The following is a 14262-nucleotide window of genomic DNA, read 5'->3' on the forward strand; positions in this document are numbered from 1 at the left end:
TCTCTATATATACACGAATAAAAAACCTGAGCTGGGACGAAGTGAGAGAGGGGCATGGACATATATACACTACCAAATGTAAAATGGATGGCTAGTGGGAAGCTGCCACATAGCAAAGGGAGATCAGCTCAGTGCCTTGTGACCACCTAGAAGGGTGGGATAGGGAGGGTGGGAGGGAGACGCAAGAGGGAGGGGATATGGGGATATATGTATATGTATAGCTGATTCACTATGTTATAAAGCAGAAACTAACACACCATTGTAAAGCAATTATACTCCAATTAAAAAAAAAAAAAACCTTTTGAAGTATAGTAGAATACAGTGGCAGTGGTTATTCTGGGGTGATACAATAACTGGTGTTTTTATTTTCTTTATGAATATCTGCATTTTTTTGGCCGCACCGCGCAGCTTGTGGGATGTTAGTGCCCCGACCAGGAACTGAACCCGGTCCCCGGCAGTGAAAGTCCTAACCACTAGACCGCCAGGGAATTCCCATGAATACCTCCATTTTATAGTTTTGTAATAAGAGTTGTCTGAATAGTTACACTTAATGTAAAAATGAAAATAAGGCTCTAAGGATCACCATTTACTAAACAACAAACATGCAAACAAAAACCCCTAACATAGGTAAATAATCACGATGCTTTATTTAAAAGGCTTGGATGGGGGGACTTCCCTGGTGGTCCAGTGGGTAAGACTCTGCACGCCCAATGCAGGGGGCCTGGGTTTGATCCCTGGTCAGGGAACCGGATCCTGCATGCATGCCACAACTGAGAGTCTGCATGCCGCAACGAAGATTCTGCGTGCTGCAACTAAGACCCAGCACAGCCAAAATAAACAAACAAACCAAATAAATAAATATATTTTTAAAAATAAATAAAAGGCTTGGATGGTTTAGAGTCATAGTCCTCTGGGACTATCTGAGCCAGGCTTGCCTGAAAGCATGGAGAAGGAAACTGCAGAGACTCCATGCTGCCCAATTGTCCTAGGATTCTAACTTCTTTGGACACAAAATGTAACTTAACTGATATCTGTGTCATTGTGCAGTCCAACAAGAAATGTAGATATGCTGAAGAAAACAAAACAAAACAAAACAAAACAACAGAAATGAGGATATGCTGATAATAGGAATTTTTAATCTTTGGAAGGCAAGGGGCTTGCAAATAAGCATTCCATACTTCTGAAGTGTTTTGTTGAAAATTTTATATAACCATGCTTGATGCAGATTTCAACAATCCCTAACACCAGAGGTTTTGGAAGCTATCTCTCAAAGAACTCTATCAGCACACATCAAGATTCTAGCAATCTATAATAAATTCTTGGTCTGTTCTTTGAGCTCTGTTTTCCACCACTTTTTTTTTTTTTTAAAGGAGTGTGGAAACTAAAATCATGAATAAATGCTTTCAGGAGGTCTATATCTGTAACCTTAAATATATTCCTTATCTACTTTAAATTATGGAATTAAATCAGAAGGTAAGACACATGTATACACACACATAATATGGTACATTTTATTCAGCCTACTATGCTGAGAAATTGGGCGACTTATCTTTGACTCTTGTCTATCTTACATTATGGCTAAGTTCTGCCATTTCTCTGCTGCAACTTTTCTCTGAAAGTTCTGAGCCCACACCTATCTTTACGGAGCTAGCATCCTTTGTGGATCTACTTACTGTTTAGCTCCCTTTAAAAATCACACCAAAAAACTCATGTAGAGACGATGTAACTTTTTAAAAATTGCACTAAGATTTCATTTGGTTTACCTTTCTCTTTGCCATATGATTCAACAAGTCATTCTTCCTTTTGCTAGGCCAAGTTTCCCTCCTTGGAATATGAAGAGATTAGACTATTTTTAAGATGCATTGCCAGCTTTAAAATTCTAGGTAGTTTGATGCTCATCTTACCTGATTGTGATGCTTTGATGATGGGGAAAGGCTTTTGAGTGTGGACATCAGGCTGAGATTCTGCTCCACTTTCAACAAAAGAAGGACAGCTCAGGTCACTCAGCAGCTCAGGCTCACTGTCCCAGTCTGAATGACTTGGATTATCTTCTAATACCTATTTTGTAAAATAGTATAAATTATGATTTTACAGGAATTTACAACATAATTAATTTCCACAAACATCAACAATTCCTGAGCATCACAAACACCAGAAAAGGACCCCCTCTAGAGACCTGCAGCCGTCCGCCCAGTCCTCGCAACCGGAAGAGCCCGACTTCCACACGTGCTCCCCAGCACCTCCTGGCAATGATTCTTGGAGAAGGGCTTCAGACAAGCGTGAGCAAGGGAACAGGCAGACATGTCAGGCCTCCTTCTCTCTGAAACTAAACACCCCTCTTGCAGCTCTAGTATCAACACCAATAAAAACATCAAGTGTCAATAATGACTCCAGGCACACTAAGGCTTGACAAGGACATACTATCTCTTACCCTTGTTTAATTTTTCACACATGTATTGTTGGAATGGTGGTCAGAGTGTCCCTAAGAAAGGTCAGCGGGCTGGCTACCTAAAGGCCTCACTGACTGACATTACCTTGGGGAACTGATCACAGTCGAAAAGCCATGCTCTCAACCACACAGGCCAAGAAACTTGATCTTATTATGAGGAGATACAGCTCATATTAAAGAAAATCACAAGAGAATGAGACAAAAAGAATCAGGGACAGGATAATGCTTGTATGTTCTGTCAAGCACAACCCCTCCAACAGGCGAGCCCACGAGGGGCCAGGCAACCATAAAGCAGGCTGATAAGCGGAGACTCTGAGAAAACCAAAGCAATACTGAGGAAACGTCCACAGGCTCCCGCAGGCAACCGTCTGCCGGCAGCTCCACCACACGCTCTGCCCTCCGTCGGATTCTTCTGGTGTGCTGTCCACGCTCCCCTGTAAAGCCAGTGTCTCCCTTTGTGCACTCGATCCCACCCCCTTTCGACTCAAAGATTAGCACTCACTTCTATTCCTTCTCCATCAAGAATTTCTTCTTTCTCCTGTATCACTGCTATCAGTGCACCATCATGAATTCCACTTGAAGAAAAAAATTCCCCTTGACTCCAGCTACAAGGCGATTTCTCTGTACTTCTTCGCAGCAAAGTGCCCAGAGAGCTGTCCAGACTCGCTGGCTCCAGTTCCTCTCCTCTCCGTCCCCCACTCCAGGCGGAGTTTTGATCCCACTGCTCCGCTCTTCGACTGTCAGCCCTCTCCCTTCCTCAGCTGGAGGCAGCATTTCTCCCAGTGGATCACTCCCCTCCTCTCGAAACACTCTGTCCCTTGGTTTCTAGAATGCCCCCTTCACTCCCTAGGCTTTCCTCCCACCTCACCAGTGGCTCCTCAGACTCCTTTGCTGATTCCTCCCTCTTTTATCCCAGACACCTTAACCCTAGAGCGGCCCAGAGCTCAGTTCTTGGTCCTCTTCTCTGTCTTCACTCCTCAGGGATGTCATCTGGTCTTGTAGTTTTAAATACCATCTACTACATATATCGCTTTCAATTCTAAAATGCACTCCCATGTCTCCGCATTTTAACATCCCTGAAATCAGGATGTGTCTTACAATCAGTGGCATGTCATGATTTAATTTGCATTATTATCTTTTCTTGGAAGTACTTAAAATAATGGTGCATCTTACAAACAATGGCATTTTAGTTTTGATTATAGTGTAAGCTGCCAGCTTCTAAATTTACATCTCCAGCCCAGACCTCTCCTCTGAGCTGAAGATCTGTATATCTGAGGACGTGACATTTCCTCTTGGATGTCCAAAAGCTGTCTCAAACTTATGCCCAAAACTGAACTATCATTATTCCTGCTCCACCTGCTACTTCTTTTCTTTTTTATTTATTTTATTTTATTTATTTTATTTTTGGCTGCATTGGGCCTTTGTTGCTGCGCACGGGCTTTCTCTAGTTGCGGCGAGTGGGGGCCCCTCCTCGTTGCGATGCGCGGGCCTCTCGTTGTGGTGACCTCTCTCGTTGCGGAGCACGGGCCCTAGGCGGGCAGACTTCAGCAGTTGCGGCATGCAGGCTCAGTAGTTGTGGCTCGCAGGCTCTAGAGCACAGGCTCAGCAGCTGTGGCACACGGGCTTAGTTGCTCCATGGCATGTGGGATCTTCCCGGACCAGGGCTTGAACCCATGACCCCTGCATTGGCAGGTGGATTCTTAACCACTGTGCCACCAGGGAAGCCCCCACCTGCTATTTCTAAACTTCTTGTTCTTAGGACCTATTTCTTTCACTGCTGGGTCACTAAATTCTGCATGTGGAACCTACGAGATCCCAACCAAAGAAAGATACACTGGGCCAAGTTTCTAAGCTCTTAACAAAAGTCTGTCAAATAGATTCAGAATCTCTTCCCAGCCCTGGAGAGTAAGTATCACACATAAAACACATCAAAGCTTACCAAACCCACGTTTCTCAGCAGTGGAATCCTCCCCTACCCCAAATAAAATGATCCATGGCACACTTAGAAAGCACTAATAGCAAACTGCTAAAAATCTAACTGCTTTGATGGATGGGGGTGGGTGGTGAAACACCCAGATGATAACTGAGCTGAATCTTGAAACACCAAGTAAAGGAAGTAGGTGTTCCAAGCAGAAAGAATAATATATGCAAAAAAGCTTTTAATAGCACAATGGCAGAAACTCCTTAAGCTTCTATTTAGAAACTTAACCACAAATTTCTGTTTTCAACTGGTCAAATAAGACGTCAATGTCTTATTTGGGGTCAGTGTCTAGATCAGTGACCCTGCCCTTCTGGACTATAAAGGAAACCTCTTCACTGAAAACCCTCTGACAAGCATCATAAACCCAGATAAGGCTGAACCTCATCTTCATCTCTACCTTTCTCTAGACATGTTTTCTTGTCCCACTTTACAGATTTGTGACTTACCGTAGTTTTCCTTCTACTGGTATAAACTGGGTTTTTACAATATGCCTGCTTGCTCTTCTGAAGGTAGCGCTTCCAAAAATTATGTAAAACTTCATTCTAAGGTAGAAGGGAAATGAGTGGTGCTTCAGGTTATGATGAAAAATATACTGGCACATCTACACCACAGAACCTCTACTCTCCTGTACTTTACATACCGCTTCCATCTAAATGTATTCTTACCTTTCTTACCTAAATTTCCTTAAGAAGAATGATCATTTCAATGTCAGGTATACGGGAAGCATGGAATAAATTCTTCTTAATCTTAGATTTTAGTTCCTTAAAGTCACCTACTTGAATCCCTTCCTTTGACAAGTTAAGCAAATTAAGATTCAGAGAAAGAAAGTAACTTACATGTGACTACACTTCCAGTTAGGGGCAAAGCTGCTACTGGGTCCAGTGACCTACTGACACCCCTCCTTCTTACTGCCCCCACCCTCATCCAAGTGAAAGTGAAACAAAACAAACAAACAAAACAATTTTCCCGTTTATTCGTCACCTACCTGCTAGGTACAAGGCATCCAAAAGCTTTAACACAATCCTGCAAGATAGCTATTATCTCTTATTTTACCACTGAAGAAACTGAGTAACTTTGCCAAAATGACCTAGCCGATAAGTAGAAAGGCCATGAATGGGATTTGGAGTCGGTCCTGATTCCAGAGCCTGTGTTCTGGCTGTGCCATTTAACTGGTCAGGTCTAAACAGTTATACTCATTGGTTAATTTCAGAGAAACTGTTTTCAGGATTAATCCCGATGAAGCAGGTAGAAGGCTACACAGGTATAAACCCTACTGAAGCTATTTGCTGTAACTAATAGAAACCACTTATTGAAAAACACTTACACACAGGATGACTGCAAGGAGAAACCAGATTCACAAAGCCCAGACTACCAGTAATCTTACCTGACGCAGTGACTGTCACAGGTAAGGCTCAGAGTCCTCTCAGGCCATGCACTGGCCTACGGGTCCTGCCAGCCTGCCGCAGACACTGCCCTGAACAGCCTACTTCACGAATCTCTTCTTGATGACTTCAGGAGACACTGACCTTTCTGCCTTTTCTTTTTGCTCTTATTTTCATTTATGAGCATATTGCTATATACTGTCGTGTTTACTCACTCCACATATGCATGAAACCCTCTCTCCAGCTAAGCTGAATCCAGCAGCAACACTGTCATCTGGAACCTTGTTAGAACTGCAAATTCTTGGGCCCTACTCCAGACCTACTTAATCAGAAACTCTGGAATGAGGTCAAGCGATCTTTGTTTTAACAAGCCTTTTAGGTGATTCTGATACACACACACTCAAGTCTAAGAACCACTGGTTTAATGTATCACTCCACAAAGTGCATTCTCTGGAACTCAAGTCCTGATGGATGCTACCCACACGTATACATGCCAAAGGATTTTGCTCTCAACTTGTGAATACTGCATACTACATCCCCTAGGAAATTAAAAAGCACATTAACACATAAAAGGCACCAATAAACGGGCAAAGTTATTTGTTTTACTTTAACCCAGTGTTTCCTAAATACCTGAAGACTAAAACCTTATTTTCTTTTGGATGTATTACTTATTTCTATCCTGTAGAACACACTTTAGGAATTGCTGGTCTAGTAAAAGGATTAAAGCAAAATCATCAGAAAAATGATTCTTTCTAGTAGGCCTAATGTTATTACTGATAGCCCTCCTTAGTGTCACTCTAAATCTACTGTTCTTCAAACAACAAAAGGTAAAGCTAACATCTAGGCACAAATGGACTTACCTTTAACTCTGGGCCTACTCCAAGGGTCTGTAAGGCTTTTGCTTGTTGATAAAGTATGTGCTGAAAACCTTCGCACACATACCAATCCCAGCCTTTCTCTAAATGACAAATGACAGGTTTCAGATATTTGCATTCCTAACTTACTAAATGTAGTGCTGCTACATAGTTACAATTGTGTTTTATACACTTCAACTGGAATTTTTTTCGTACCCCTGAGTAGAGTTTCCATTCTTATACTCTCTTGCTTCCCATCTGGCAAATCTGTACATAAATGCTAAAGCTAAACAACATTTTTATAATTTATCAGATTTTAAGTACTTTAAATTATCTATAATTTCTCTGAAATGTTCATGTCAGTGACAGAAAAATGAACAGTCACCACATTAAAAAAAGAAATGTTTCATAAATGTATAGTGTACTGAACAATGCCCAGCAGAATCCTAAGTGAAAGGACACTCAACACTCAGCCACTATTTCTATGACTCCTCTGTTCCAACTCGCATGGAAAGGGAACAATGAGTATCTGGAGAATGGATGAACGAAAGTGAAGACGTGAAGCTCCAAGATGGCAGGAAAGGGCAATAAGAATATACAAAGAAAATAAACTTCTCAGTGGCATTCTCCTTCTCTCAAGATGGTTCTAGGTTCTTGGGTGAAACTGAAAGCAAGGAAACTAGGATTTATTGAGCTCAGCCTAGTTACCAGGTATTTTAAGTAGGTTATTTTCTTCCAACCTCAAAACAACCTTAAGAGATTGTGACGAGAACTGCCACTGCAATGGACAAAGCTACATGTTTAAATAAAATTACCAGTTGAAGAGAATGTTAAAATCTGTTAAGACCCTTATGTTTTACCCCTCCCTACTGGACAAATACTGTAACTCTTTGAAAGATATGTTATGAGCGCACAGCTTCTGAAGTCTGTTACCATGACTCCAACAGGTTCTCTCCCCTCAGAATGTCACAGGACTCCTATGCCCCTCCCTTGCCTCAAATGTCACAAGGCCTCCCCACCCTTGCTGACTAACACACTTTCTGGAAAGGGTCTTAGCTTGTATAGGAGTAAAATAGGAAGCCTGTAATTTTGAGGCTTTCCAAAGGTGAGGGAGTTTAAACTCTCCAAGCTCTATCCATGTGTGCTCTCTCCTTCCTGCACACTGCTCTGACAAACTGATAAAGTCGTATTTTAAATTCTCAGTCTGGGTTCCTATTCTATATAATAAATGGTATTACGTTCTCACTTTACAGATGAAGAAAACAACTAAGGACAAAGAGGTTGAATATAAGACTCAACATTTAATTTGAAGCACCTGACGTTCCTTCAGCAATTTAAGTTTAAAATATACAATTTTAACTATTAGATAGGTCAAGTCCAAATTAATCAGGTTTTACTCTAATAAAATTTAATTAAAATTAATCAGGTTTAGCCTAATAAAAATAGTCACTACTAAAGGTTAAACAGGAACATGAGTTGGCATTTAGGCAGTCTCTCTGTTATTCATCTAAGAACAGCAGTGTATTTCATATAGGTATTTCATTAATATTTATATATATATTTCATGTGTGTATCCTTAAAGCTACCTCAGACAGAAGAGTCCACCATTACCATTAGCCTAGTTTCAAACCTGAGAATCTGGCCCTAGGCAATTAGTCACAGAAATAAAAAGCATCAGCTAAACTTAACCTCAGATTCTTCTCAATAATAGTTAATTATTAGGTACTCACTGGATTAATGAGAGTACTTTTCAAAGTACACCCATGCTGAGCTTATTTTAAGGGAAAATAATTTTCCCTATTTTAAAAGGGTGTGTTCAAAATTCAGTGTGAGAAATGGATTTCTGAAAGCTGAATATCATGTTTAACTTGCCTAACCTGACAACTCCACAGCTGATTCATTTCAGAAAATAAGCATTTTTCTTTAAAAGCACAGAAAATCATATAATAGATAACAGATATAAAACAGAAAAACATATACCAACACACAACAAGAAATATGCTACCTTTGCTATTATTATTTTTTGCACAATAGTTGCTCCACTGGAAAATCAAGTCATTAACAATAAGCAGAATACAAAATGGACATGTTTTAAGACATCTGCTTCCAACTTTACCATCAATAATTATCCACTCTAATTCTACTTTGGATTACCTGCTTAAAATTCTGGCAACTTCTTTAGAATCTATTTAAAATTCCATTCCACATCCCCAAATCATGAAAGTGAAAACATGATTGAAAAATGCTAAGCACATATGAAGAAAGAGCTTACCAAGTTTCCGTTTTCTTTTAAGTCCCCGGTTGATGGCTTGTATTTTAGTATTAGGAATAGCCCCTGTGTTTATAACTTCCCTAGATTTCTGCAGGAAATAGAAGCAGACCATTAAAAAGACCATAAAAAGATAGCTTTACATCTCCTTAAATATACTGCCAAGCATGCTCTGGGATGTATAATGAACCAGATTGTGAGTGCCAGGACCAATGATGGTAATATTTTGGGAAAATTAGATAAAGTGTAACATTCTGGTTAGCCTTTATATTGCCTTTTTTTTTTTTTTTTTTGGCGGTACGCAGGCCTCTCACTGTTGTGGTCTCTCCCGTTGCGGAGCACAGGCTCCGGACGCACAGGCTCAGCGGCCACAGCTCACGGGCCCAGCCACTCTGTGGCACGTGGGATCTTCCCGGACCGGAGCACGAACCCGTGTCCCCTGCATCAGCAAGCGGACTCTCAACCACTGCACCACCAGGGAAGCCCTATATTGCTTTCTGATTCAAAATTTCTCAGTACCTAAAACTGTGCTAGGAACACAGTAAACACTAAATAAATGTATGTCAAATGAATAAACTTTTATTTGAAATCAATTTTTAATTGTTTGAAACCAATCGTAAAGTCAAATTTATTCACTTTTTTCTCTATCCAAAACATACTTTGAAATTAAAATAACTTCTGTATTCACTGTAGTCAGCAATGCCTAAGCTACATACAGATTACTTTCATCCTACTTTTCTATGTGTTTGAATAATACTCTAAAACAGCTTTATTTATGAAATTATAAAAGTGCTACTTTTATTCTTAATCAAACCTATAGGATTTTAGAATGACTAAATGCTGAGTACAGTTCATCCCAAAGTCTTCAATTCCAAGTTTTCTCAAGGGTTGGTACCTAAGATTCTGGTTCTCTCACAACCAAAATATAAAAGAATTAGGTCTAAATGATGGGGAAAAGGTGAAGATTTTTAACCAACAGGGAACATTTATATATTTGTCCAAATTTAGAGATTTGGAATGAAATTTATCTTCAACTTTCATTAAGAACAAAAGAAATGTCTCTAACAGGATTTTCGGAATACATCCTCTCTTGTTAAAGAAACCACATTAGAAGCAGTTCTGGTGGACTGGGTTGGCCACACTGAGAAAATAAGACATGTCAGAATACACACCAAAGCAGTTACCCAGCAAAAACAGGTAAAACCTATAAACAGTAAGCAAGAAAAAAAAAAAAAAGGCTTAAAATCTGGATTAGACAAAATGTGAAATAACTAAAAGCTGGAAAAAGCTACATATACAAACTGAAGCTGTAACTAATTAAATTACTGAATAGTTATATTGTGGAATATTTATAGTCAATTAACACATCCACAAATGTTTAGAATAGCACAGGACAATATTTATTAAGACAGAAGATTCAGTGGTACTCACCCACATCCCCTTTCCCTTCTCATACACAGAAGAAAAAAAAAAAAAAGAAGACTAAATAGAAACTATCAAAAGAAATGTTGTATGTTGAGATCACTGATAATTTTAGCTTTCATCTTCATAATTTCTAAATTTTCTACAATAAATCTGCTCTTATGATCATAAAAATCTATTAAACTCACACAATTCTAGCATACACCTTTATTAAATACCCACAAAATACTTCCGAGAATGTCTATAGTATAAATTGGCCAGATTTAAGACCTGAAAATTTTTTCCTGTATAAAATCAATCAAGATAACATTCTAATTCCTTTAGCAATTCAGAAGGCCTTCTTCCAGACAATGGAGTATCTAAAACATGAGAATTATATACAGAGTAAGTTTAAGGGCAATGAAAGGAGCAGAAAAACAGGGAAAGTTGTGCCACAGCCTCCACTCTTTACAGGTGCAAACCACCATCTCGTCGGCCGTTCCCCACCCGCTGGATTTCCACACTGCCACGCCACACCCCTGCTCTCCAGGAATGATTGTGTCACACTCTATATGAAGAAAATAAAGCCAAGAGAAACCACTTAAGTTGTGCAACACAGAGCTCTATCACATGGGAGGCATTGAGACAGGTTCTGCTCTGTTTAAAGATGGTGCCCACCCTCAAGAATGCTACATTCTTGACAAGTTATTCCATACAGGCTGATATCTTTCAAATGTGGAAACAGTGGTATTAGGGGCTTTCAAGTTAAAAAACAACTGCAGCAGATTTTATCAGACAGAAACAAACAGAAACATTATCAAAGACAGAAATAAAAGAAAGCAATTAGTTAATGTAGTTTAATTTCTCCAAAAATAGTATATGCTGACTTCATCTGCTAACGATAAACAGTCCATTTAGACACATCTTCCTTCACCATGTTTACATTTGCACTGCTGGTACAAAAGCAAAAACTATTAATGTCTCAATATACATCAAAGCAAACTGCACATATTTAAAGTGTACAAGTTGATGCATCTGTATGTGTGTATATCCACGAGACCATCACCACAAACAAGGTAATGAACATATCCATCACATCAACAATTTCATCAAGTGAGTATGTATCTTCTTCTTCTTCTTTTTTTTTTTTTTTTTTTTTAGTACATATCTTCTTAATACTCTGTGTGACCAAATGGGAAGCAGACTGAAGAACAAAGACTGTCTCAAGGAAAAGCTCTTGGGTGATTGAGTTGCAAGTGAAATTAACCACTTTTCTCAAGAAAACTATTTTTTACTTCATACATTTTGTGCAGGCTTTTAGTTGTTTAAGGTGGGCTCCTGTTACTCCATCCTGGCCAGAAAAAGTTCACACAGTTACTTATATCTGTCCCAAATTTACCTTTCTTATATAGGCCTATATGGCAAAGGTAGTATATCTGTTCCTTCCTGGCTCTGTAGACTTTGAGCAAATTCTTTTCCAGAGAGCAGAGTCCTGGCATGTTTAGCCTGTCCCAGAGGACCTAGCACTCCCAGTGTGAAGTAGCCTCATTTACCAAGGTTCCACAGGACAGTAGGCCAACCTCTACCTTAAGAGACAGGTGTGGTGGAATAAAATGACCACTGGCGTCGGAAGCCTGAGGTTCAAGTCCTGGCTCAGCACTTTATCCATGTGACTATGGCAAACTCACTCAACTGATGAGCCTTGCTTGCCCCATCTACAGATAGGTATAATAGTATACACATCTCACAGGTTGTTATGAGGGGATGAATTAATGGATGAGAAAACACTCTGTAATGTGTAAGGCACTGTTCAAAGATATAACGACGATGAAGCACATTTCTCATACTACCAACAGTCTTTCTAACATTCTGTCTTCCAAACCTCTAAGCTACCACAATACATTAAAAACTCTTAAATAAGTGGTAAATAATAAAACTAAATGCATCATCTTGTAAGTGCAATTTTAATTATCTCCCCTTATATACATACTACACAGTCTGAATCAGGAAAACATTTATATATGTGGCCCAACATAATTTCAAAAGCTCATCCTAAATCCACCTTACAAAGTCTTCAACCCTTGTGTAAGCATTTGAGGACTGCTTACATTCTTCATATTTGGACATTGCCTGAGTAATAAAAACAGATCAGTTTTGGGGGGACCTATGCCACATGTTAGGCTGAAACTGCAACTTTTAAAGCACAAGCAAATTCATAAATGAGGTCTGTTACTTACTTCTGTAACATTGTGGCAAGAAGTGCAATAATATTTGCCTTCATCAGTGAGTCCCCAAGAGACAGCAGCACACTGAGAACAACGGTCTTTGAACTCTTTCTGTAGGAGAAAAGGAAAACCACATTCAATACATTGTCCCTAAACGCTGCAGTTCTACTTAGAGGGTTCCCTACAATTTTACTCTATAAATAAAGAATCGCTGAGAATAGAAAATATACCAGAGGGATTACCTATAAACAAGAAGAACAGCCATTTGAAACTGAATTAAACTATTAAAGAAATGTTTCTAAAATATGCAGTGTGTGAGGGTGAAAAAAAAAAGACAAAGAAGACAAGGTGATAGGGGTAAAGTGGGAAAAAAAAGATGAGTAAATAAAACTCCTTGAACATGCTGTGAGGAAAAAGATGATAAGATTCAAGAATAGAGAAGACTTAAAAAATAGAAATAGCATACCATTTGGAACTTCCTCCAGGACACTGAGAACACATACCCACCACAAAGAAGCCAGAGTTTTATTAGGGTTGTTTCAAATTTCGATTTGTTCACGCAGCAATATAAGGAGTACCAACTATGTATGTACAGGGACTTAACTAGGTGCTGGGGATTTGAGGGTGAGTAAAACAGACAAGACCCCTACTCATAACTATATACGCTAATGGTGAGTTCTAATTGCTAATTTCATTAACCTAGCATCTACAGACGTTAACCCTCATTCAGTAGACATTTATTGAGCGTCTACAATGAGTAAGGCCTTCTATCACCATAATGCTTCCGTACATACACAGACTGGCACCAAATTATCCATTTGCAACTCTCTGGCGCGTGAAATCTTATTATTGTTGATCTAATTACCGACTGTTCCTCTAACACCATCAAAGAGTAGCGTTTTATGAAGTGGGTCAAAATGCATGCCAAATCTATTTCAACAAGTTGGTCAAGTTTTCAGTGACTCCATGTGGATAACTAACGTATTCTTGGAGTGTCCCCAAACCCGAATTTGGAATTCCTGCACAGGTCATGGCTAAGATTCGCAGAGACAGCAGCAGGGGTTACTTGGGGGCATTCTGGTTCCAAGCCCCGCCTCCCTCGCCCAATCTCCAGCATCAAAGGGAACTTCTGGGTGGTCCCGTTTAGAGGAGATGAGACACGTGGCTGGCCACCCCACAAAACCCACAACTTCAGCCTCCTCCCGAAACACACCCACATCGACCAACACCCCACCGTCCCTTCACCCACAACCTCACCCAGCCAAAAACTCCAGCCTCTTCCCCCAAAGCGCGGGCACAGGCGGCCCGCCAGCCCCCCCCAGCCCCGTCCCTGTACCCACGCCGCAGCCTGCCGCCCCGTCCCCCTTCGGCCAGTGGCCGCCCCCACAGCCAACCGGCGTCCTCCACCCCTACTCCTCAGCCTCCTTCCCCTCCCGCCCCGCCCTGCTGCGCGGCACTCGGCCCCCTCACCGCCTCCTCCAGGCCCATAACGACTGCGGCGCCGCCGCCGCCGCCGCCGCCGCCGCCGCCGCCGCCGCCGCCGCCGCCGCCGCCGCCGCCGCCGCCGCGGCCCGTTACCCCGGCAGCGAGAGCAGCTTCCGGGAGCGGCGGGAAGAGCCCTCCGGGCGGAAACCGAGACCCTTGACTTTGAATTTCCGTCTTTTGCGGCGGCGGGAAAGCTTCCGCTAGCTCCGGGATGAA

General features: G+C 40.9%; 1 protein-coding gene across 1 annotated transcript in view; it reads right to left on the bottom strand.

The window, feature by feature from the left end:
• The window catches only part of TAF1B (TATA-box binding protein associated factor, RNA polymerase I subunit B), a 58603-nt gene extending 44554 nt beyond the window's left edge, over positions 1–14049 (bottom strand). The window contains exons 1-6 of the mRNA XM_007456930.1: positions 14032–14049; positions 12574–12672; positions 8939–9026; positions 6673–6770; positions 4877–4972; positions 1905–2058 (exon numbers count right to left, since the gene is read on the bottom strand). Coding sequence (XP_007456992.1) covers positions 1905–2058; positions 4877–4972; positions 6673–6770; positions 8939–9026; positions 12574–12672; positions 14032–14049 — 553 coding nt within the window. The remainder of the gene's footprint in view (positions 1–1904; positions 2059–4876; positions 4973–6672; positions 6771–8938; positions 9027–12573; positions 12673–14031) is intronic.
• Between the last annotated feature and the right edge of the window lie 213 nt (positions 14050–14262).

Source organism: Lipotes vexillifer, unplaced genomic scaffold, assembly GCF_000442215.2.
Source record: "Lipotes vexillifer unplaced genomic scaffold, Lipotes_vexillifer_v1.1 scaffold390, whole genome shotgun sequence".
Taxonomy (NCBI): Eukaryota; Metazoa; Chordata; class Mammalia; order Artiodactyla; family Lipotidae; genus Lipotes; species Lipotes vexillifer.